Source organism: Drosophila biarmipes, chromosome 4, assembly GCF_025231255.1.
Source record: "Drosophila biarmipes strain raj3 chromosome 4, RU_DBia_V1.1, whole genome shotgun sequence".
Taxonomy (NCBI): domain Eukaryota; kingdom Metazoa; phylum Arthropoda; class Insecta; order Diptera; family Drosophilidae; genus Drosophila; species Drosophila biarmipes.
In genome coordinates, this window is record NC_066614.1 from 148,064 (window position 1) to 175,552 (window position 27,489).

Genomic DNA, 27,489 nt, shown 5'->3' on the forward strand with positions numbered 1-27,489 from the left:
GGGGATCACGGAAATTATATAGCGGTGATTTCCTTTGGAATTCTTGCGAACTCCTATATAAATTTTTCTTGCACTGATTATTAAACTTTTTCAGTAGGGATTTTCTTAAAGGATTGGCTGTAAAGTAGTGTTGCTGGTAAATAAAATTGGCAAAAAAATGTACTAGAAAGATAGAACATATACTGAAAACATGATATTTTCTACACGTTTTTATTTCAATCGATTCTTTGTTTAAGAATCTGGCAACCAACAGTAAATTTGTATCCTAATCTACTTTGGGCATCTGGAATATAATTGGCAAAAGCATGCGCCCGAAACCGTGTTAAAGATCGATCAGTCCAAACTTTAAAAAATATCGTATTAAAAAACGATAATTTTTAAATAACCCATTAAAAACGTATTTCCTTCATTTGGTAGTTTTGACGAAACTATCTCACAATCGTACATACTTCAATCGAGAAGCGTAAAAAGTTATAAACGGAGTTTTGAGTCGAGATTCCTTTTGTACACTTTTTCCTTGTATTTAATTAATACTATTTAAATTTAATTTATGGCTATCTCCATTTATTATGAAGTTAGGGGGCTGGGGTGTCAGCCAAATTTTTGGGCAGGAAATGCGAAGAGACAATCATGGCTTGATCGACTCGGTTAATTAGTCTGATGCAGAATATATAGTGTTTATGGGGTCGGAAACGCTAATTGTAGAGTCAAATAGTATATTATATTCTCGACAAGCATTTCGATCCTATAAAGTTCCCTATAAACAATCAAGGCTAGAAGATTGGGATTTGACATGAAGATTTTTGAGGATCTTGTGACACTCCCCCTAACGAGCATAACGCTCTAACCTGTCTAGATTCCGAACATTTAAATCTTAAGCAAATGGAATTTGTCTGATTATAAATACCAATCCGCATACCAAAAATGGTTTAAATATGATAATTCATTGAGAAGTTATCAGTAATGGCACGCTTGCCAATCCAGAAACAGCCTATTTGATGCTTGCAAATCTCCATCTCTCTCAATTTAGAGGTAAATGCTTAACGGGTATTAAATATTTGTTTTATTTTTATAACTCAATTGTTAATATTATTATTCTATTAAATCTATGAATATATATGTTACAAGCAAAAGAAAAAACTTCGACATGTTGTTTATTCTTATAGCATTTAAACAAAGAGTCAGTTTGCGTAGATAATAAAAAAAAATCGCTTTAAACCAAGTTAAAGTTTATTGTGCCCAAAAAATTCAAGGAAAAATAAAAATTATATCTATTCAGAATTTATTTTTAGAGGCTGTTTTTTATCCGAGTATTTGTAAAAAGTTTGTGATTTTTAGCTTTGACATCAAGTTTCAAAGACATGAACAATGGTTCAAGATAGGGACCATTTTTTTTTTATTAATGACGTCATTTATTGAAAGTATTTTTCAACATAAATATTTAATAAGGACAAAAAATGTCAGAAAACTTAATTTTTTGTATTCTTAGCAATACCGCTGAATCTGGATGTGTTGGAAAAAAGTTTGTATGGGACTTTTACTGAGGAATCATACATTGGAAAAAGAGATATTTCTCCGAGAATTTGTTTTTTATGCCATAAAAAATGTAACAGATGACATTTTTAGTTAAAAAGATTAAAAACCCAATAAAGTATTAAAAAACCAAATATAATAAAAGCAAACATCCCAAGAAGAATGATGGAAGTTATTGGTAGATTTAGTTTTAACGGAATTAACAGACGTCTGTGGAGGCACTAAATAGTTCAGACTTGTCCGAGCTGAATTTTTATTATTTATTTGGCGACATTAAATGGTGAAAGTATAATATAGTTATAAACTATAGGTAGGCGCATCGCGAGATATCATCTCGAAAGGTACGATGAAGAAAATCATTAAAAATGTGTTTGTCTTGATTTATGTGATCCTGTCCCGCAAAAATTACTTTCACCATTCTGGGACACTTTCAAAATATTATTTTCTAGACTGGTGGAACCTGAAGAAACCGCCGTTTGAATTACTAAGGTTTTGTAAATTTATAGTCGTTAGAGTGGACGTGGCACTTCGATGAAACAAAGCAAAGTTTTCTATTTAGCCGTAGAATACATATTTTTAATTCCAGCTTTTAGCTTTTATAGTTCCCGAGATCTCGGCGTTCATGAAAATAGACAGGTTGACAGGGTTGATACCTAGCATTTCATACCTTTTTAAATACTAAAACGTACTAAGTTGTAGATATGAATAAGTAAAAAAAATTAAATTCAGCTAAAACAACAAAATCTTTGAAAACTGTACGTTAGTTATTAGTTGAGTAACGGTTATATATTTGTTTTTATATGCGGTTGGTTATACGCTTAATTATTACTCAATCAATATTTGACACGTCCGTTCCGAGTCTTTGTTTCCTTAACAATATCATAATGAACATTACCCAGATTATGCCCCCTTAATATTCATAACTATTTCTTTCAATGCTAAATCCAGTAAACTGTACGTTCTTAAGATCCCCGAGCGGTTTTGATTATTTGCAATTAAAAATATACCGACGTCGTCTAAATGTAAAACTACCCTAATATTTTCGAATTCATTTACTATTAATATTTTTAAATTATTTACTAAAAATGAATTTATTTAAAAGCTTTCTATGATCAATTTAGACTAATTTAAAAAATCGACGCCACGTAGCCCACAAAATTGAATAAATATATAAATAAACAAAATTTTTAAAGAGTTGGAGGAAATTTCAAAAAGTTGATAGATTTGCTTGATTAATTTATCCAAAGTTATCTAAGATCTCGAAGTGAAGTCTTTGATGGCGGCTTGTACGCTTACTGTATTTTATTTTTCAGGTTTTCACAAAGAACTACGGGCAGTGTACTATAAATACTTAGTATGTATTGGCTAGAAAGTTGGAAAAAAGCATACGAATTCGGGGCTCTACGCAAGTTTGTTTTACCGAAGTGACTCTCCCAATCTAACTACCCATATGCCTACAACGTTAAAGACTGGCAAACGTCCTCATTTTTACAGATTTTCTTTCAGTGTAAATTGAAATTGAATGACTAAACTATTGCGTAAAGGAGTTAGGAGCCGAGTCAAAAAATACCTTGGAATTTTATTTTACAGAAAAAGAAACTGTTTCTTGTTTTAAGGCACAACATTATGGCAATAGCTATAAAGCACTTATATTTAATACGAGCTTCACTTATGAGAGATTGGAAAGCAAATTAATTGAACTTATAAAGTAACAAAAAATTAGTATACTTTTTCCTTCAGTAATAACAGAATAGATGACAATTTTATCATCTGTAGTATTTTAAAGCAACAACTAACCCTAAAACGGGTACCGCTCCAACAAACACAACTTGCCAAGGAAGATAGTTCATTCAAAACTTTATTTAAGTAACCCATTTGTTCTCATATTTTTACAATTTGCAACAAACTACAAAATTACAGTTTTACCATGGTACACGCGTTATAGGTTCACCTTAAAATTTTTTTTAGATGAGTTCCAGACATAACGACAAAGCTCAGGCACAAATCAAAATCCACCGCTAGTTTGCGTATTTGATTACGTAAGAATTCTGTCCGAACTTTTCGAAAATTGCGTCGATGAAAAAGCATATAAACCTTTTGTCGCCTAATCAGCAAAACAGTTGAAAAATAGCCTTCGTAGTAAAACACATACGTATTTTTTGATTTAACTGTAATTTTTAAGATTTATATAATGGCTTAACTGATCTTGAGATCTGATCCCAAGATCTTGATTACGTTTTGTCAGACTAATAAATGTATGAGTTAATAAAATGTTCACATAAGTGTTCGTCCGGAGAACAAATAGTACAATCGAACACTTTTTTTCTAATTAAAATATTTATAAAAATAGTTATATTTGAACTATAAGATAATGTGTAAGAAACAGGGCTGTAAGCTAATTAATCCTTCAACGTGAGCTCAATTGGCATTATTGATTTTTTTTTTAAGACATAGACTGTGCCAAGTTATAGGTATTTAAAGCCCTGTTTAAAGACATACACTTCTAAAGCAAATCATTAAATTGGCTAATTATGTATTTCATAATACCGATACATTTTGCCTATTATTATTATATATTATATTTTCGCGAAACATCGCGTTTATCCCACTCCCAGTGGCATGCCTTGGGGCGTGAAGAGCAAGCGAAGTATTACGAGTTGGCGCGAAGGGAGCGACAACTGCACATGCAAATGTATCCCGATTGGAGCTCTCGTACAAATGCCTCTCGGGGCAAGAAACGGAAGCGGAAGCAAGATACCAACGACGGAGGTTAGATACATTTTCATAAACTATTCTACGAAGTAAAGTCAGCTTATATAAAATCAGAAAAGATCAATGTAATATAAATAAAATAATAAATACAAATATGATTATATTGATAGAGCACCTATTCAATTTTGATTCATGCTAAAATTCATGAGTGTAAATAATTCTTTCTCATTTACACATGTAATCGCATATAAATCGGAATTGAATTCGGAAAATTTATTAAACCAAAAAAGATTGGCAAGCGGCATACATAAACTATTGTCAGTATAGAAGTATTCAAAATTCAATAGAAACCCGATTAGCAAACTTATAAGAAAAAGCTGTATGTGGATAAAAACATGTGTTAAATTCAAATATTTACTTAAGTGGCATGAAAATGTAAATAATTATTATTTCCCTGTACAATAAAATTTATGTATTGCATGTATAAGATATAAATTAGTAAGTTGTAAATTTAAGAACATTTTAAATTAGCATAGAAACGTCTGCATGTATTTATATATGTAGTCTTTTGTTAAATAAGCTAAGAACATTTAACATTTGTATTCAGTAAATTAAGTAGCCTTAATATTTTTCTCCAGAAATTGAAAGAGTAAAACTTTAAATTTATTTTTTAATTGTTTGTTGAACGAGTTTATAGAGATAACTCATATTAGTGTTTTCTTTATAATCACATCACTAATTATCGCAAAGTAGCTTACTAACAAATCATTTACAATTTCATAATTCACATTTTTTATATATTTAAATTACAATTGCCTTTACTTCCCTAGGTAACAATATGAAAAAATGCCGAGCTCGATTTGGTCTGGATCAACAGAATCAATGGTGCAAACCTTGCAGGTATGTTTCAGCTGGTATACAGTGCCTTGTACCTACATTTTTCAAACGTTACTACAAAGGACATTACAAGATTCACGCAAGCTTTATTTTTCTAATAAAATAAATAAAAAAACTGTCATTTGTTTTTGTTTTGCTTTTCGGATAACTTAGGTGATATCACGCAATTAAATTGTTTTGTTTAATATTAAATGCGTTACCGACATACACAAAAGTAAAAGTAGCCTGTTCAGCATACAAAATGAACACTGTACACTCTGTCCAAGTGTATGTAGCAATTAAGCTGTTGTTTGAGGTTTTTATATAAATCTAATTTGGATACAAACCCCAAAGTGTTTAATATTTTCTAATTCTTATAGTTAGGAAATATCTAAAAAAAAAATAAATAAAATAAAATTTTGTATGAAGAAACAAATATTATTATAGAAACCAATTTTTAACAGGTTTATATACTGTATAAAGGAAAATTAATTAAATGTCATTAAGAGAACATTGTTGTTTGTGTGCGTGAACTGATAAACAAAAGATTGCTATGTGAGATAGAGGCATTTTTGCCCACATTTGATTGGCATGAACACCTAGCCCTAAAAGGATTATTCTCGGTGGAAACCCAACATTTTGATAATCGCTCAAAAAAAAAGATTATAGATAAAAGAAATTTTGTAAAAAAAAAATACAATAGCGGTTCTCCAAAAGTCATAAGATTGTCACAGGTTGCTTATAATGGATATATGCTTATAAGCCAGAAATAAAAGAGCAATTGATTGTGGAGGTCTTTGAATAGGGATCAAATCATACTAAAATCGATTGTGGTAAAAGCACTTCGAAGCCAATGGTCGCCTGTTTCCTCGGTAAAACAGGTCATTGGACGACTATTACGCTTAAGTCTGGCACACCAGAACTTGTTTGCTTGAAGTCTTCGAAGAAAATCGAAAAATAAACAAAGAAAAGAAGCAAATATTTGTTTTTAGATTTACCCCAGATACCACATTTGAGGATTTTTTGAAATTTATACGTGAAAAATTCCCATTCGAAGATATTGCAGTTGAATAATTTCGATTTGCATACGCCCGTAGGACGTCGTCTTTTAAAATATTTTCCCTTCACTGTGCCAAAAAAAACTAAATATGAAGCTACCCAAGCTTTATGCTAACTCCTCTGCATTTACTGAAGATATTTTAGCTTTTACGGAAGCTTGGCGGAAACCAGGGATATCCGACTCTGAAGTTCTGTCTAATAATTGTAATTCTTATAGGACCGATTGCCACATTTCTAAGTGTGAAAGTTTCCTTGCAATCTTTACCTGTTTTTGTTACATGTTCTTATATTCCACCTGACTCTGACCTAGTAATTTATGAGCACCATCTGTCTGCAATAAAATCTGTTTTATCCCTTTTTTCTAACAGTGACCTTTTGATGATTTAGGTGGTTCTGATTTCTGATTTAGGTGACTTAATATACCTGATATTCATCGGTCTCCTCCTACTGACTCATTTGTTGCTATGCCTTTATCCGCCCAAGATTTTGCGGATGGTCTTTTAGTATTATCGATACAGCAAGTAAGCATTATAAAAAATTCCTTAAGAAGACAATTAGATCTGAAATCACAGTATGTAGAATTGACGCTCTTGTTATACCTCTACCCATATCAACCAACTATGGAACTGACATTTTGCCTCCCCTGCTCTGATACCCTTCCTTCTTTAGTTTCTCCAACTAAAATGAAATGTTTTCATGAATGTGACTATAACAAACTTAACGATATGATTTCTCATTATAATTTGACAGTCTTGTACAATTGTACAGGCATTGAAAGTGCCACTGAACTATTCTATACAGTCTTAAATACGTTTTATAATGAATGCGCACCTGATGGGTTTCTTTCAATCCTAAACAGACCTCCTTGGTTTACCAATGCGCTTTAAAGACTTAACCTTAAATCTAACACTTATAAAAAGTATAAAAAATCGGGTAGACCAGTAGATTTTTCGAAATATGTTGTGGCTTGAAAAGATTTTAATGTTCTCAACAGTCATTGCTACTCTATGTATCTAAGTCGATGTAAATTTGAATTTTCAAACGATCCGAAACAGTTTTACAATTTTGTCAATGCCAAGCGTAAGGCATCGGCGTTGCCTTCATCGGTACGTCTAAACTCAATGGAGGCATCGACGGATTCTGAAATAATGTATGCTGATGATGTTAAGCTTTGTTTATCATATAATGATATATATCAAGTGCACATTGACCGAGTCGGTACAAACAAAAAAATTCTTTTATTTTCCCTGCGTAGTTTGAACTGGGATCGAAACGTAAGGCTACCTTCTTACCAGAGCAGAATACAATTGCTTAATTTACCTACAATTGTAAATCGTAGAACGAGCTCTTTCGCGTTTTATGTAATAACTTTAATAAACTTTATCATTTAATTTGCATTTCAACTTCTATCCCGGTACTAAAAACATATAATATAATATTTTAACTCATTTGTTTCATTCCTAGATGTGCCTTTTATCCCGTGTTCCGTGTGTCTATTTGTTTCATGTATCTTCCTCGCGAACTCGTATTTTTTTCCCATTGACGGACATAACCAAATTGACTCTACTAGTGAACCTAATCAATAATATATAATATATACCTGTTACATACTTTCCGACGAATTTAATCTACACTTTTATTATACACTTTATGAATAAAGGGGATAAAAAATGTCTTTGTGATCAAAAGGCGATTTTTATTACCTGGGAGTGCTCATTCTAAGGCACGTTTTATTCCAAAGAAGAAAGTAGTAGAAGAGATTTTTTGATGAACATTGTTTTTAAATACATTAAATTATTAAAGTGTAAAAAAAAGCCGGGCTTCGGTTTTTCACATTCACATTTTGAATTGTTTTACTTTTCACAAAACGAAAAATTGTTCTTGCATTGTGAAAAGTAAAAGGCTTTCTACCTAAAATCGTTTTCAGTTGTTAAAAAAAAATAAGCGTTACTCATTGATTCATTACTATTAATTTGCAACCCACACAGTATCTGACCCCTTCCAAACACTAACAAAGTTTACATACATTTTTACAATAGAAACACAGTTTCCATGCAAATTTCTTTGAAGTCCTTTCTGACCATGCGGATTATATCTTATCTAAGTGTCTTAAATCTAATATCAGTTTCTTTTTTAGACAAAAAATAAAAAGCTTGCGTGAATTTTGTTTACATTAAGTGATATACTTTTTAGAAAATATGCACCTATTAGAACTATTATAAAACCGTCCACATTTAAACACACTGACACAAGAACATAGTAGGTATACACCATCATATATACTAAAAAGTTAATTATTACAACCAAGTTCAGGAACATTACTAATAGCACGAAATTCAACCCTCTAGAAAATTTTAATTTGCTTCTAGTATACATTTTTAAGTTATAAATTGTATCAGAAAAACGTCCCTCATACTTTTAACTAGATACTATATATAGATTATAAGTTATTCATATGTTCCCCATTTTTTATTTTAGTAATTTTGGCAAACGCTTACAAGGGTCTAGAGAATGGCAATAATTGGTTATAAATGTATAACTGTTCGGCAGGTTCGGTTTTCTACTAGGCACCGAAAACCTTTTTTGAATTGCTTGAAACTTTTAAAATATTCTCTGAACTTATTTACTGAATAGTAAATGTAGAAAAGTAGATTTATAACCCGTGCAGTTTATCAAAACTTTTAAAGAGGGTTCAATGATTTCAGTCAGATGTCAGAATGTGTACCATGTTCCACAGTGGAGGTAAGGGTTAGGTTTTATGAAAAACCAGTTTTAAGATTAATTTATCCCCTAAGAGCTCTGCGGCACATTGCTTCCTCCTTTAATCCTTTTACCGACATACACTGGTCGGAATTAGAATTTTGACGAAACAAAAGTTAAATATATTCGTAGTTTTAACTTACTTCTTGTGCATCATTTAAAAGATAAGTTAAATACCGTTTGAATGATACAATACTTTTTTAAACCCATTCACTTATCGAAAAAGACAACATTTTTGTAAAAATCGAATTTTTATTTTTTTTTCTCGCCCTAAAACTTAAATTTTTTTAATGCAAAAATAGTAAGTGCAAAAAAATATTTCATAAATCAGTTTGTTTTAAAAAAAAAAATGGGTTAAATGAATTTTTCTAAACATTTTCAAAAAAAAAAAATATTTTTCACTTTCACGTTTGTACCGTCAAAATACTTATGCCGACCAGTTCATTAACAAAGGATATTTCCGATGCCAAACTGAGACATGTCATGGGTCAAACCCTTATGTACTTAATGTGGGGAAAAAATGACATAATTTTTTTTGGAAAAAGGATTTTTTTTTATTTAAATTTATTGTAATTCACTCCCGATAAAATTCCACTTAAAACGCGTTTGCCTGAGTGGTTTTTGAACAACATACACCCATGCTCGTTTGGGAAACAAGCTAATTTAAATGAACAATTCTCCGCTCAACAAGTAAAATTCAACGATCGCTATTTTGTAGTGGGGTTTAACATAAATCTATTTTATGTTTCTGTTACGAATAGGATATAAAGAGTGTCCTTATTAAGAGAAAAGTTATTATCAAAAAAAGCCTAGTAACAAATATAAAAAATTATTAAATGTATGTTAAAAAAAAGATTGCGTACTATTTTTGTATTGGCTTTTTACTTTTATATCCATGATGTTTGATTTCATTCTTAGCATACACCTTTTGGGACCAGTGGCAAAAAAGGGAAATTCCTCGTTAAAATTAAGTTGGGGTCAAATATAAAAAGAAATTTGAAAACAAATTTTTAGGTAGAGAAGGGAAACACAATAACATATTTTTTCCGCAGCAGTTAAAAGTTTTATTTACCATATCATATGAAATCATATCTTTCACATAACATTAAATTACTGTAATACTATACACGTTTAAAGCGCTAGAAGGAAAGATAGTATTTTATAGCTTATTTTATCTGCAGGTACAGAAGCAGAAAACTTTTAACAAGGTTATCTGACAACGGATTTGATAAAAAAATGGCTTTGCGGGGTATACGATTCTGGGAGGTAAATGAGTTTGTTTGCTTGATCTACCTATTTACCAAAAAAGATTATATTGTTGTTAAAGGATTTTTTACTTTTCATTTATTTTGTGTCTCTGTTTTTGTCCAAAATTGTAAGAACGCTAAAGTCGAGTGCCTCGACTTGGGTCTCTGTTTTTGTCAAAAAATTTTAGGATCGCTATAGTCAAGTTCCTCGACTACCAGATACCCGTTTGTTTCTATCATAAAAACTGTAGGCGCTACAGATTTTCGCGGATTGTGGGCGTTAGAGTAGGCGTGCCACCCCGCTGAAACAAACTTGCACTGCGTAGGAAGCCCAGGAATCTGCATACCAATTATGAATATTCTAGCTCTTATAGTTTCCGATCTCAGCGAGATCTCATCTATAACGACTCCGCTAGTGATCCTAATCAAGAATATATATACTCTATGGGGACAATTTCGACAACAATTATTAAAAATGTAGCATGGTGTTACTAACATTAATTATTTCTTATAACTGCAAGGGTATGCAAACTTCTTGCCGAAGTTAACTTCCTTTCTTGGTTATAATATTTATACGCGTTCCTTATAGAGTAAAAGGGTATACTAGAAGGGAGCGTTTCCGTTTTTTATTTTTGGCTCTCTTTATCAGCGTGCCGAATGTGGTGGTAATGACGTCATGTTTAAAAGGCGTTCATAGTATTTCAAAATACCTTTTTTAACGACATATAGCACAAGCTTAAGTAGTTCACAAGTTAAGGGTGTACAAATTGTATCTATTTATCAGGGACCGTAATTATTGTAAGATTTATTTTAAAACTTAAAAAGTAATCATTAATTTTGTCTATCAAATATAATATTTTTTTCTGATTTGCATTTTTATACCCTTGCGAGGATATAATGATTTCAATTTGCAACGCAGTAAAGGAAACCTTTACCACCGACCCTATAAAGTATATATATTCTTGATCAGCGTCTCTAAACGAGTCGATCTAGCCATGTCCGTCTGTCTGTCCATTTCTACGCAAACTAGTCTCTCAGTTTTGAAGGTACCGGCTGAAACTTTCCCAAAAGTCTTTTTTCTATTGCAGGTAGTATAGAATTCGGAACCAGCCGGATCGGACAAAAATATATATCTATGATGTTTTTAAACACGCTACGTTTGGAAATAACATTTTTTAATTGGTTTTGATTTTCGAATTAAATTTTATAAAAATCGGATGACTAAATCATATATCTGCCATGGGAACGATCGGAAAATTAGTGGTAAAAAAATATGAAAAAATTATATCTTTGGTGTTTTTCAACATATAACCTTCTTAGCTTGGAAATAACATTTTTTAATTAGTTCTGAATTTCGAATTAAAATTTATCAAAATCGGAAGACTATATCATATAGCTGTCATAGGAGCAATCGGTAAATTGGTGGAAAAATAGGTCCTTTTTTTTTTACAAATTATCTTGTACTAATTCGTATAAACCGATGTGTTTTGGATTCCAATTTTCGCCTTAAGTTGTGGACGAAGTTGCCGGTAAAAGTAGTTTTGCAAATTATTGAAAATGGACATATAGTCGTCCATTCGCAAAATTACCTTTACCGGCAACAACAGCTGCCATAGGAACGATTGCAAAATGGGAAAATAATATGAAAAAAAATGATATCATTGGACGAAATAACGTTTTTAGATTAGTTCTGAATTTCGAATTTTGTTTTTCAAAATCGATCGATCGGTAAAATGGTGGAAATTGAGGGGTTTTTATCTTTTACTATTGGGAATATAATTTTATTATTTTAAAGATTACAATTACATAACATATAGCTGTGAAAAAATCGGTAAGGAAAATAATAAAACAACTATTTTTAAAAAAGTCTTGCTTTGTTGTTTAAATATCACTGAAGCTAGCAAGAAGAAAATGTATAATGGCGTTAATAACATTGATTATTTTTTATAGCTGCAAAGGTATACAAACTTCGACTTGCCAAAGTTAACTTCCTTTCTTGTTTTCATTGAGGTGTTTAGCATCATCTATAATTTTCAGGACTCTAAAATAACGGAGCATCTGATTTTGAGAGTTAAGATAAAATGACTAAGGTACTCTAAAAAAATGTTGTACGTCAGAATGTACGCGCTTTTGTTATCAAGTTGGGTACAACATATTGTTGTATTTACAAGACCAAATTAGTAAAGAATTCGATTTATTTCCGAAACTCAGCGCCAAGAAAAATAGGCGGAGAGCGTTTAAAACAATCAATCAAAAGCATAAGTTAATGAGATATGACCAATGAAAATCTCTGCCCATTTTCATAATTTCCATAGAACTATAAAAAATTAATTTCATAATTTAAAAAGATATCGATAACCCAATACCACTGTGATCATGGTTTCATGTTGTAGAGTCGTTATCCGTTTATAAAATGCATATTCTTAAAATAATTATCCACTCTTATGACTATCCTCCAAAAATTCTGAAAGTAACTTTAACCTTTTTTTTAAACAGAATAATATTACATCTCCTTTGAAATTATTAGACATTGTGTTTTACATAACCGGAGAGATTTTTATTTAAAACTCATCATGTAATCATTTTTTGTGAACTTTATTTTAAATTTGGCAAATAAAACTTATTCTTTGAGTTTTACCTTCTGCTTGTAAGTTAGCTTATTTTAAGAGTTTTTGAGTTGTTACAAAATACTCAAGTCTATGAACCTGCGTCATCAACTTCAAACCAATCAAGTACTCTTCTAATGTCATTTTCGTTTGACGAATTACAAAGCGAAAAGAACTATTATGAAGACAAAAAAGGCGTATAGTGAAATTGAAGATTTTTTTTCAAGAGTACCTTTTTCTCTGAAACATATTCTAACGGGCATCTCATGCGAACATTCGCCAGAGATTCAAATTAAACACAACTTAAAATTAATGATTTTATATCAGCCATTTTCCTTATTGCAATCTTACGCTATAAGTGGTTGCAAGCATTATATAAAACTAAAAAAAAATTGTTTCACCTGGAACAAGTAGCGAAATCTTATTCCACGTTTTCGGAACTAACTCTAATCCACTAGGCCATTTGGACAGTTTCTTTTGTTAGTTAAAAGCGTTCTCTTAATAAAATAATTATACTTACCGTGGGCTATAAAATAAAAAAATAGACAACCGCCCATTTAGTGTTCTAAATTTGTGGTAACATATCTGTGAACAACAAAATCACCGCATTATGATTTCAAGTTTTATTTTTACTCAAAAAAAAATACAACTCAGAAAATAAGTTTAATTATTTCATTTTTATTTAAAACTTAAAGAATAACTTTTTTTTGTCAAGCGGAAAATAAAACTTGGACATTAAGGTTTATTTGTCAAGTTTAACATAAAACACACAGAGTACGGTATTTTTTAAAATAAAACTTAAAACATTTAAGATCGCTGCCTTAAATGTTCTTTGAATTTATTTCAAAACCAAAGTGATTTTTGTAGCTTGCTTATTAATTGCCAATATGTTTACATTTAGTTTCTGAGTTGAGTACTGGTTAGCTTATTGTCGGCCTATTCGACTATAACGTGCCTAATATAAAATTAAGAGACCAAAGCACATGAACACTGATATAGAGTATTCTAAAACAGTTAATTCAAACTTTGATGTCTTTAATTACATCTTTCTCTTTTTTATAATGACGGTTAATTACATTAATTTTTGACATTTTATTGACTTTCGCCTTGACCAATAATTAAGTCCCAGTTTGGGTGTCATTTCATCTGTAAGCAACAATGGCAGCAGCGTTGGCATCTCCAGTAGTTCAACAGTCAACAGCATTGGTGTTGGCATGCTAGCACCCATTGTAAGTGGCATAGGGGGTACGGTAATGTTGCCCAACTCGTCATCTTCGTCCTCCTCATCATCATCCACCTCGTCTTCTCATACACATGTACAATTGATGGCTACCAGTAATGGAAACGCAGTAGCATCTTTAAATGGCATAACATGCGCAGGAGGAGGTGGTGGTACAGCAAGCGCATGTTCACAACAGCTATCGCCTCAGGCACCACCGACTTATGTCAATTTATAGATAAATGAATGCGGCAGCGAAACGAAAACATCTGGAATCAATAACCTACCAATGATGATGAGTTTTTACACCTTAAGGTTTCGTCAACATCCAAACCAGTAAATAAACAAATCCAAAAATTAAAGTAAATGCATATCAGGGCTTACAAAAAAAACTTATTTGTGTATATATTTACTTACAGAACTATATACATGAATTTATTGCATGAACAATTTTTTTTATTATTAGCAAAATTAAATAAAAGTTCAGTTGACTAAAATTAGTTTTATATTGAATATTTTAGATTACAAAAATTTTTTGTTCACAACTTTTTGATGTTATATAGTGCAATAATTACATTTGCTTATGTGTCAGAATATTGAAAATACTAATACGAAGCTTGATAAGCCCATTCTTGTTTTATAGAATTTCTTATTTCGAATTTTCTTAGGATATAATTGTAAAGGTTTAAATACATTTTGTATATTTAAATTAATGTTTATGCCCAGCATTACTGAATTTGGTTATCAAAAGGTTTGGTATTTCGAATAGATTTAAAAAAGGGCCCTGCTAAACGCTTTAGTTTAAAAAAATTACATACCTTACCTCGTACGTTAAAATGGTATATTTGTTTGCATCACGCTGAATAAAGTGGTTTCTGACTAGAAAATCAATGCATTGAATAAGTTAAAAAATAAATGGTTAGTTAGAAACATAAGCATATCGAATTGAGTGTTAGTGTAACCATTGAACATTTTAAGTTTCAAACGATATTCAGATATATTTTATAAAAAATATATATATATTATATATTTTTAAAGTTTTTGAAAACACTTACTTTGTTAAACCCTGATATACGATTTAAATAAGGTCTTCATTGTTGTTTGATCTATTTGTTGTGCGTAGCCCAAAAAAATATTTATATTAAGTGTTAAAATTTCTTAATATTGATTTGTCTTGTTTTATTTGTTGGTAATGCGTTATTGTGCCTTACTTAATGCCATGATTTCTATTTTTTATGTTATAACAAGTGTTAATTGGCTTTAAAATTAATTTTTTTTTGCTTAAATGCACAGGTGTACTGATAAAATAAAAACAATTTTAGCACTATACACTGTTGATTATGCAAGATTTTAGTTAGTGTATTACCCAATCAATTCAGTAACCAACATTTTATGCCCTTAATTAATTTTTTGCCAGAGTTCACCATTCCGTTTGCACTGTGACCATCATTAAAAATTAAAGTCGGGACGCTTATTGTGGAAAATCCGAATCTGCTTATATATTATTGTAGAAAGTCAGAAATTTGAAACAAAGTAAAGATAAAGTTATTCAAAGTCTCCCACCTATTGAAGCTTGCTGCATGAAACATTGCCAAAGTGATATTTACAATACAGTTAGTGTAGCCGCCAATTCGACTATTAGCAGATAGATCAAAAATAGTATTTAAATATATAAGCTTAGGAAGATCGTTTAATTATTATTCTTCTTATTCAGAAAACTACTTTTAACAATTAAAGAAAAGCGCTGAAGATATTTAGTTTTTTTGTTTTATGTCGCCTAAGAAATAATTTAGAAATGCGGTCGCATGTTTCGTACAAATGAAAAATAAAACATCATAACTACGGGATTCATTTAAGGAGTCTGATGAAAAAAAAAACGAATGTGCATTTTATATTTTTAACGATAGGAATAATAGCTTATTATATTTAAAGTGGAAACAAAGCCCTATAAACATGATGATACAAATTATAGCTACGATTACAAAAAAAACAATGTTTGCCATCATATTGAATTAAATGGCCTACATCATTAGACTTATCTTAGATATTTTTGCTGAAACGCACTCTCAATACATTACGACTTAACTGAAAAGTAGTCTCTTCATAAACTATGTTTGTAAGTTTATTCAAAGACAAAAAAGGGGTTTAAAAAGATTATTTTATTTAGGCTTTAAACAAATTTAAAAAAAAACTAATTTTTTTATATTTATTCAAGGAAATAAATCGTTATAAATCTCTTTATAAAAAAGTGCCATCCGATGTTCATAACAATAGGAACTTAGGAAGTAAAATTTTCAAGACAAACAATCCTACGTCTCTTCTTTTAATATTTACAATCTATTTTATGACATAAACTCTATTATTGGAAATTTTTTTCTTCACCTTACTTTTGAAGAAATATATAAATGTATTATAAAAAACCTAGTTAGCCCCATATAACGAAACTCTTGTGAAAACAGGCTTTAAGTTATTAATAAATAATAATAAAGTATTAGAGTTTTGTAATCCCAGTAAACCGCTAGGTTGAATAATTTTTTTAACAAAAGTTTAAGTTAACTCGCTAATTTTAACTTTAGGCCTATGTTCAATTCTTTTAAAGTTTAATAGCAAATCAGTAACTATCATTGTTAAAATATATATCCTTAATATTTTTTTTTCCGGTTTTAATACCACGGCCAAAATTTTGATTTTCCGAAAATAGTGTTTAATGATCACCGTTCCAGGAAACAAAGTCTACAAACTTGTTTTGCACCATTTCAAATTGAAGTAGCTATATTTTTTGGTAAAGCTAAAACCGGACACATACAGAAAATAAAAAATTACGTAATAAACTTTTTGAATGTTAAGGTTTAAATTACTCATTTAGCTTTATTTTGATTTTCCTAAGATCAGTTATCTTGAAGTTATAGTTTCATTTAATAGAAGTGTAAATTATGTTTGACATTGACGTTCTTTGTCATATTATTGGCCCTACAACCATCATTGTTAGAAATAAAGGAATATAGATAGATAAATTTATTTGTATATTTTTGTATATTCTTGTATCCTGAATATATTTCGTTTTCACTGTACCTCAATATATTTAGGCTATAACACAAAAATAAGTTTAAGAACATTTTTTAAAAGTTTACTGTTTTTACGGTTGAAGTATATATAATTCTTTAAGAGTGCACTAAACACTGAAACAATAAAAATGTAGTAGCCAACACAGTTTTCTTCGAAAAAATATCAAGTTAGACAAATTTGTATACCACAAAATGTCTATGGCAGTTACTTTATTTAAGCAAATTATATAATTTTTTCCTTGAATGCTACTATACTGAAGTTAGGTCTATAATGGTCTGTTTAGCCAAGAAAAACTATAAACAATATCTTTAATATTGTTTCAATTGATTTTATTGTTTAATGAGATTAATGAGTTCTGTTGTCTAAAAAGAGTTTATAGCTCAATTTCTTAATGAAATGGTGCGTCAATACCCGAAATGTTTTGTGTGAAACTCAAACCTTTTACCTTTTAGAAATATAAAGATGTACTGGTTGGAGATGCAGTATGATGAAAATGAGATACAATTCGACCTATTAAACAAATACGCATTTCGGTTACAAGTGAATATAAACTTCGTGTCCCGAAGTTAGCTTTTTCTTATTTTAATTATTTTTAAGTTTTGTCGTTTGTATGAAGTTTCTCTGAACGAAAATAATTTTTAGAGTTGTATTCTTTAAGGCTTTTGAAGTAATAATATTGCATTTTAACATACTTGGATAATATGTGTACAAAATTATTACATTATTTTTGTTTATTTGTTGCAATACATGTATTGTTAGTTTTTAAAATATAATCGTTCACCGAATGAATGGTTTTATTGGTTCTGTCAAAAATTAAACATGCGAAGAATACATTTATTATTAAGATTTAAGAATAAATATTAATATAGTTAAAGCAATATAGGCATGCTGTTAATAATAAAATATTATCATTTTTATTTTTATGATCTGTTTGTGAATTGTAAGGTATTCATCCTTGCTGCATGAACATTTGAATATTTGTGTATTAATTTTACGGAATGAATAAGAACTGGCATTTTAAGTTTTTTTTGAAACATTTCTTTTATATTTAACTTATGTTTACCTTGTTCTTATTTTACATAGGCGCAAAAAGAAATGCATTCGTTATATGGAAGCACTAAATGAAAATGGGCCCACCGAAGACGGGAGCGGTATTGATGAACACGGAAGCCAGCTAAGTGATGACGACGATGACGACTACGATGATGATAAACTGGGAGGAAGTTGTGGAAGCGCTGACGAAAGTAATAAAATAGGGGATGACGACACCGAGTCTTTAAATCAATCTATGCCAAGCCCAGGCTGTCTAAGTGGATTGTCCAGTTTACAGAGCCCATCGACAACAATGAGTTTGGCGAGCCCACTTAATATGAATACCAACACTGCAACTAATGCTCTTTTGATCGTCAACGCAGATCCGCCGACTTCACAACAACGGCCAACATCTGTGTCTACATCAGGATCGAGTAGTGGGTCAACTAGTAGCATCAGCACAACCCCAAATACCTCAAGTACAGTTTCGCCAGTTACAGGTACGACGGGTCCATCACCAAGTTCATCCCATGAAAGGGCCATGATGCTTGGAAATCGATTTAGTCACTTGGGAATGGGGTTGAGCCCTCCAGTAGTTAGCTCAAGTAGCTGTAACCCTGACACATTTTTTCAGCAACATCCCACACTTTGTAATAATGCTATAATTTCATTGCCATCGATTGGTAACAGTAGTTTACACCACTCTTCAATGCCAAACATTTCCCGAAACCCTATTGGTGCTAACCCAAGGGATATTAATAATCCGTTGAGCATTAATCAGTTAACTAAAAGACGTGAATATCAAAATGTTGAATTAATGAAAGATAGTAGCTCACAGACGATTGTCGCTCATGCAGCTACTTCTATTATTCATCATGTGGCGGCACATGGCTATCGCGCGAACCACTCTCTTCTAAATAGCACTTTTAGCCAACATTTCCATCAACAATTAACTAACCATATTGAAACAGCTAAAATGATTGAGCCGACAATGTTGTCGGTGAGTACTCATGCTGTAAATAGCACTGAGTGCCATAAAGGATCAGATCCACAAGCAAATGCATCTGTAAAGACTACAAGCGCTGGCGCTTCCGAAACTGGCGTCATTAGCGTTTCATAACAGATCTAACTGTATTTTTACACTTCATTATTTATAAGTGTGCGAAAAATAATTCCAATAAATAACCGTGCAATAATTATCTTGACATACATTCGCCATCTTATGAAACCAGAGGCCATTTATAAATAGTGCCAAGATTAACATCGCAATATTTCTTCTTTTTTATTTCGACTTTATAATAAGTTCACAAAGTTTTAGGATTTATTCACAAAAACCGATAACATCAACTTAAATAGAGGCCAACTATAAATATTTCTTAAAATAAACCTGAGACAAATCCCAATTTAAGAATGCCAAATAGATCAGTAAATAAACAGACAATATAAATTAACTCTATCAATCCACTACTTACGATAAATGACTTTAATTTTTTTTATGTTTAATTAATGAATTTAAACAATATTATGGAGACATTGCGGTCTAAATACTTACACACAATAATTAATTTTTATTTTTTAGAATAAACTAAATTTTTCTTGAAGATGCCGGTGTCCTAAACATATATGGTCACAAATAAATAGTTAATGCAGCCATTTTCCTATATTTACTGGCTTTTTGTCGTATTCAAATTAAGATCTTTTAATCTTCTTGTTCTGGCTTATGCTTTTATAAGAGTCAATATTTAGTTTCTCAACTCTCTCTTTAAAATGAGATTAAAGTAATGCATGCATATTGTAACGCTTACAAAATTTAAAACTAGGATTTTCTTATGTTGTCATTACCTGTAGCTTTCCTAAATTTGGTTAGACCTACAGTTATCACACAACTTTTTATGTTAATTAAGGTTAGAAAGTCACTTCCATTTGAGGTAATACTGCTTGTGTCTCTATCTGAAGGTTTGTTTTGAAGATGGTGAACATATACCGTACATTTGATAGCCGACACACTCGACTATAGCGATCCTTACTTTAAGCAATGATTGCGGTAAGCTTTACAAATTGGTAATGCTCGCACTTACGCAAAATTCAAGGTTCAGATTAAAATTGCTTTAATAAGATGGTTGACATTTCTGTAAGCATTTAAAGAGCCCTTTTATAATGGGACATAACTTTTTTAACACGAATCCAAACGATAATATTTATTTGGAATAATACTTTTCTTAAACAATTGTTTAATTTCAGCAATAAACTCATAGTTAAAGTCATATATATCACATTATGAATATTTTAATTAATAACATCCATTCGAGATTCCTGACAGTCTTTTTATATGCTGACATTAAAGAGATATTACTTCCATACCAAGTACTTCACATGCACTGGCGAAATTAAAATTTTTTATTTGAAGTTATTTTTAATTCACTTCTAAAAACAAAAGAAATGATAATATAAGCGCCGGTTATTCACATATTTATAAACATTTTTGATTTACAAGAGGTATATTTCGGTAACCAATACGATTTTTCTGAACTTTTTCTGCTAATTTTTTAACAAAATATCATCTGCAAGAAAGAACATTTAATTCATGTTTTTTCAAAATTGATTAAGAATACATTTCAAATGAGATGTGAAATAATATTTATATATACAATATAAAAACAAACAAAATGTAAATAGGTAACATTTTCATATAGAAGTACTGATAATGTTTACGAATTTATTGACCATAAGACCTGATAGCCATTATTCCATTAAAAATTACATTTCTGATAAAAAATACAATTCTTACATTTTAATTTTCACATTTATATGTACTTTTATACTAGTCTGCATTCAGTTATTAAACTTTAAATAAATTGATTTATTGTGTAGAGATGCACGTTTTACGTAAATATTGGTTTTATCGTAAATGTTTGCTGAACATTTATATTATATTAAGCAAAAATGTTTGTTAGTGTGTTTGTAATTCAAATTTTTTCAGTTTTCATTTTCTTAAAATTGTAATATACCTTTACGTTACGTTACGTTATGTACATCTGTACTTAATAAACATGTCATGATTCGTAGGTTTGCAATAATTCAAACAATTTATTATGGGAAACAGAAAGCACTATGACTAGAGCCTAATGTAAATTTAAAACAAACATCATATTTCGTAAAAAATATATGAATGTTTGTTTGTAATAATGAATAAAGTATAATTCAATCGGTTAGGTTGGTAAAAAAATACTACATTCACGGGTTTAATTTTTTGTATATCTAATATAATACTATTTAAATATTTTATAAATATTTTTATGAGACCATTTAAAGTATATGTGAAATAAATATGTAGCTATTCAGTCGGACAATCGAAAAGCAGTAAAAAGTGACAACAATAATAAACACCATGAGATACATCAAATTAAAAGGATCGAATGTTAATGCGAGTTTAGTTTCTTTTATTTTCGCATATTTTTAAATTTTACTTTACGGAACGCAAAAATAGATATTATGCAATTTTTTTTAAAGGAAAACGTAAAAAGTTTTTTGCGTTATGACATGTAACAATTTTAAATCTAAAATTGTGTGAATTAGTAAGTCTTGGTTAAGACCCCACAATTCGTTTTATCAAATGGCATATTACATCACATGCAAACGCAGATGTCAACATGAGAAAAAGCGGGTACCAAAACATCGCAGCAACAGTGGGATGTAAAAACCAAACAAAAGCTTCGTAATTTCCTTTGAGTGGACTAATAATTCTTCTTCTAGGCTAGCCTTACGCAAGACGTTTCAATCGTGCTTTTCTCGGAACCACGATTCTTAGACCGGCAATAACAATAAGCCAAAAGGTTATAACTTTTTTTTACTGTTCTACGTTGTAACATAAAGGTTTTGATCAAAGATTTTTTTTTGATTCGTCGTTAAATGAACATTCTATTTAATTGTGTTAGTTCTTTCGCTCTAAAAGTATATTTTGAGACGCACTTACAGATTACATTTAGTAAGTATTTCTCTATCTGTTGTCTTCCCATAATGGTCTTAGCTGGAGATTTTTAAAAAATTTTGCATAAAAGCAATGTAACTCTTTAGAAAATTGCATTAATTAAAAGTACTATTATTGGTTTTCTTAACCGATATTTGATTTTTATTGCTTTGAAAAATGAAGGAACTGGAAAAAAACCCAAGGCCCAATACATACACATTTCGTATCAAAATAAAATAGGAGAAAACGCTATAGTCGATGCCATCGACTATCAAACACCCGTTATTCAGCTAATGGTGCGATGGAGATATGCAGCGAAACGACTCATTACGTTTATTGTCTTTTTTTTTATTTGCTTATAACTTGTTGTTAGTATACACTTTTACTCAACGAGTGATGGGTATAAAATTCTTTTACACTTCTGCAAGAATATGCAATTGTTTTTTATTATATAAATGAATATGAATCAGAACAATTTTAAAATTTTTCTTTTTTGGAGATTTATTGAGGGCCCAATTCTACTTTTTACTTCCGAAAGATTTACGTTTGTTTTCTTTCCGAAAAGTCTTCACGAAATTTTTGATCCCTTTCTACCTCATTGCCCCTTTTTTTAATTTCTAAATTTGTTGTACTTTTTGGGACATTTTGAATAAATGGTACACTATAATAACAATGTTTTTTCTCTTCATTTTTTAAACTTTCTTCTTTTGCTTGAAATATCACTCAGCCTTGTGTTGCCCATGCTGGACACGTTTGCAACAGGAATTTTAACGGCTCTTTTTATTTAGTAAAATAGAGAAGGTGGACCCTTATTCCTGTAAAAGTTCGATGGATAATCTGCAGAGACGTTAAACATAAAAGCTTTTGTCGTACACCAATTTTTTCACTTTTAAAAGTTATATGGTAAGATGGCGAACTGATAAATATATACTAAAACTCTGGGTAGATTTACAAATAATTTGATTTTTCTTTAGGAAAGGTTGAAAATGTGCCATGATGGCATAACAATTTAACTTTACACTTAAAAAATGTTTACCTCAGTTCTGGACTTAAACTTATCTATTTATCTTAGTTGGTTTCCATAAATATTTGTTCTATCACTGCTTAATCACATGTAAGTTGAATAGGTTCTTTTGTTTTTGATCAAAACCTTTCTTAAAAATATTATTTCACATACATTGTCGGCACGATAGGAGAAATCGACTATAATTATCATATGAGATTTGACATGTTCAACACCTTACCCTACATTCCCCTATTATAGGGATAGAGTGACAATATCAATTTATCACAATAAAGGGCAAATTAAAACTCCAACAAAGTTAAGGTTTTGTTAAGAGACTGCCGCTTCAGAAGTGAAATACTTCATACCAAAATTGAGCTTGATGAAGAGCATTTCCCAACATACAATAAAGATATTATTATGTTAAAGAAAATGCTATAAATGTTATCGAATTCACTACCGAATAATATCGAAATATTTTTAAATTATTATATTCGTGGAAAATTAGTAGTTCATGAAACCAGGATATCAGGAACTAGGAGCTTTCAACCATAAAAATAAAAGCGTTGTTTTCGGTTTTAAACAAACACCTTTTGCAGGTACCTTCTACATACTTAAAATACCACTTCTACCCAAATTCAGTTTTATCAGAAAACCAAAACTCTTTAATTTTGGTTTTTTAAACAATTATTTATTTTTGAGGAAGATTCATCTATAATACTAGGATTACAAAAAAATTAAAACGTATTGTTATTATTTTATAAATTTATGTGTCGCCCTTGAAAAAATTATGTTCTAGTAGGCGGGGTCTACATACTCTTTGTAAATTTCTGTGCCTATGTATTTACATCGAACTGAAATCGGTACATATCTTTTAAAAATCAAATTATTTACTTATGAATAAATACGCGGCATTATTTTTGTATACCCTTGCCAAGGTTATAATGATTATAATCAGAAGTTGGCAACGCATTGAAGGGGACGTATCCGACAAGTTGATATAACCAGGTCCGTCTGTCCATTCGTTTCTACGCAAACTAGTTTCTCAGTTTTTAAGCTATCTGGCTGAAACTTTCCCAAAATTGTTCTTTCTTTTACAGATAGTATATAAGTCGGATCCAGCCGGATATAGTTACAGTTAGTTAGTCCGGTATAGTTATATCTTATAGCTCCCATAGGAATAATCGGAAAACAATTTTTTTAAATATATTTTTGGTGTGTTTAAACATACAACCTTCTACTCTTGAATATAACATTTTTTTTTAATTTCGAATTTAATTTTATCAAAATCGGACGACTATATTTGTTATAGGAACATTCTTTTTAAAATAATCATTCTTACGGTTGATAGCATCCCTTGGCGCACTAAGTAGGCTCATATTTCATTAATTAGAAATACCCATGAAGCACAGCAAGAAGTTAAAAGGTTATACTAGACTCGTCAGGGAGAAGGAAGCGCTCCCGGCCATACATATATCAGGACGATTAACCAAGCCGTTCTAGACATGTTCGTCTATCCTTCTGTCTTTCCGGTCAAAGGAACGCTAAGATCCCGGATGCTAAAAAGCTAGAAAGTTGGAATAAGGTTGTTTATTTCAGCAGGGCACTCTCTGGCACTCTTACATAACGCTAAAATGTGCCTAGCGGCAAATTTATAAAGATTTTGGGAAAATTCTAAAATTTTTTTTTTGATTATTAATGTTTATCTAATGTTTAATCGGACCAGTCTTATATAAATTTGATGCAAAATATTTGAATTCTTGGTTGTAGTCACTTTACTGCTCACATAACTCCATCTCCTTCGCAATCCCCTAAGCTAATTTAGATATTTGATAGTCAATGGCATCGAGTATAGTGATCTCTCCTGTTTTTTTCATTGAATCTTAAAGAACATGTTTTATTTGTATAATGTAAATTGTTCTAAAAAAAGGTTAAAATAAAGGAATATAGAAGGCCTAGAAATTCAATAAAAATATTGCTGTGATAAATTAAATTTCGATTTATATAGGGCTCTAGTCACGGTTATACATATATATAAATGTATAGTATACATATCATACAATAATATTACATATTAGGGCTTGCTGATTTGAATGATCCCAAAAAAGTGATAAATTGGTAAAGGAACGGAATATATGGACAAATCTAATCAATATTGCCAAAGAAACTATGTCTTAAGAATGACTTGATCCTCCGCTTTTGGCAGATAAAAATAAAAACAAACTATCTAGTAGTCTAGACTTCAAATCATTGGTACGGACCAAAAATGTTATGTTTCTAAGCATTTTTTTTTTAAATCTATGTGTCCAACAAGTTAGACCCTCCGCAATTGCAAAATAAAAATTTTGAGTTTTGTTTCGTTTCCGAAAAAAAATATAATAGTAGCCATATCAGATATTCAAGTAATGACATTAAAAAAATTTATTCAAACAGAACAATAATTTGAATTTCTCCAATTTACCCAAAACCCATTTATTTTTCCTTGCAAATGCGGATGTTCAAACGTGGTTTATTGGAATTGCGCCCAATTTGTGTTCTGCCCTAAAAGATTAATTTAATTGATCGCGCTTATACCAGTGTTTCAAATTCAAGACTACTAAAATATTTTTATTTAAACAGTATTTTGTCTTGTCAATGCGGTTGGTTATATGAAGTTTTAAGGCTAGTATATGTGACTCTATTACTTAGAATTGTACATAGATAACTTCTCCCTTTGATTTGAAGATCTTAAAATCGACTAATCCTTATACATTTATATAAAAATATATACATATAAATGGATCATTACCTTTAAAACCGGCCTACTAAAACCGAATTTTTGTGTCATGTTTTTCATATGGTAATCTTTGAAAACTTGTGAACCAATTTTAATGACGAACACTTAAAGTTTTATTAAGTCAAATTTTAAAATATTTATAGTTTTCTAAGTAAAATGGGAAATTTAGTTTTAGAGGGTCTGTTTTCTAAAGATTGATACATTTACCTATATATTTTTAAAGAACTTAATTGCAAACAAGTATAAAGAATCTGTGTTACAATAGTTTTGTGGTCTTGGGTATATAAACAAACTAATGTATTATTTATGTAATCAGATGAATGTATATAGCCATTGCTTCTTTGAAAGACTGCTTATCACATATTACATATGTTTGATCCGATCATTTATCAATAAACAAATAATTAAATTAAGCTTTATTTCATTAAAAAGATTATGAACAACTCGTTACTTCAATATATACAAATGTATAACTAAATATAAGATAGTAGTTTTTAACTTATTTTTAATCGCTAAACAATATCAAATGCTTCCATTTTCTATATTTTTAAATTTTTGCAATATTTACTGTTCTATTTATTGAAGAACATTTAAAGTTTATTATTTATGTTTATCTTTTAATTTGCATGTCTATAAAAAGTGCAGTAAAAAACTAGTACGTTCTAATTAATGGAAGATTTTGTAGATTTTTTATTCATTTGTTAAAAGTATATTTTAATAAGAAACCTTATGAATTAATACAAGTTGGTATCAGAAAGATCCAGTCCATATACGTTATTGGTGTTAACAATCAAAAAGAGGACCGACAACGAATATAATAGCTATTTGTATATACATATAATATATATATTACATTTTATTTACTTATTGGTTTGCTTCGAGGGAAATATGTTGAATAAATGAACTCTGATATCATGAATTTAACTTTCACTTTATTCATTATAATTGTTTGGTCGACTGATAGGTTTTTAGCCTAAGCTTAACTTTAGATAATGGCAAAGGCTAACAATGTATATTTATAATAAATGTTATCCTATACCTAAGCGGATATATGAATAAATGTTAGCTTAAGTTACTAGAATAACATATTTACGTTAAAGTAAATAATACTTAAAATAGATTATAAATAATGTATGAAAATAGATTAATTCATATACATATACAATAATAAAAGAAATAATGTTGAAAATATAAAACCTTTTTTTGAATTCGAAATTTCAGATTTTTATAAAAGTGCGAACCTATGAATTTTTATTGGTAAAAAAGGAAAAAGAGGGCTTTTGTTTTCGCGGCCAACCTTACCTCATACAAAAAGAAAACACAAAGAAAAAATTCAGCCAATTTTATTATAGGGCTTTTCAGCGATAGCCATATAGGATAAAAACCCTTGGTAAAGTTGAAAACGACCATCTAGTATTAACTAATCACGTTTTTTATTTGTATTTATGATAGACCTGAGTATTACAAAATCATACCTTAAAGCACGGATCCATGAATAATAATATCGGTACGAAAAGATTTAGTGACGTTTTTGTTTTTTTGCAGCCTAATTTGATAAGTACTTATTGTGACGCAAAAAACAATTTTTAGCAAAAATATTTCGTTTGAAACCCACATTTGAATAACCAAAGGT

The 27,489-nt window shown here is 30.2% G+C and overlaps 1 protein-coding gene across 13 annotated transcripts in view; it reads left to right on the forward strand.

Moving 5' to 3' along the window:
• The window catches only part of LOC108024899 (protein pangolin, isoforms A/H/I/S), a 59,562-nt gene extending 32,510 nt beyond the window's left edge, over positions 1 to 27,052 (forward strand). For 5 of the 13 annotated variants that reach the window (XM_017095055.3, XM_017095054.3, XM_050886883.1 and 2 more), the window contains 2 exons: positions 5,076 to 5,145; positions 18,162 to 27,052. In XM_017095055.3, coding sequence (XP_016950544.1) covers positions 5,076 to 5,145; positions 18,162 to 19,230 — 1,139 coding nt within the window. In that variant the 3' untranslated portion in view covers positions 19,231 to 27,052. Of the gene's footprint in view, positions 1 to 4,148; positions 4,303 to 5,075; positions 5,146 to 13,916; positions 14,349 to 18,161 lie in introns of those variants that run through there. The other 8 variants (XM_017095058.2, XM_050886881.1, XM_017095056.3 and 5 more) reach the window with 6 other exon arrangements.
• Positions 27,053 to 27,489: the final 437 nt, after the last annotated feature.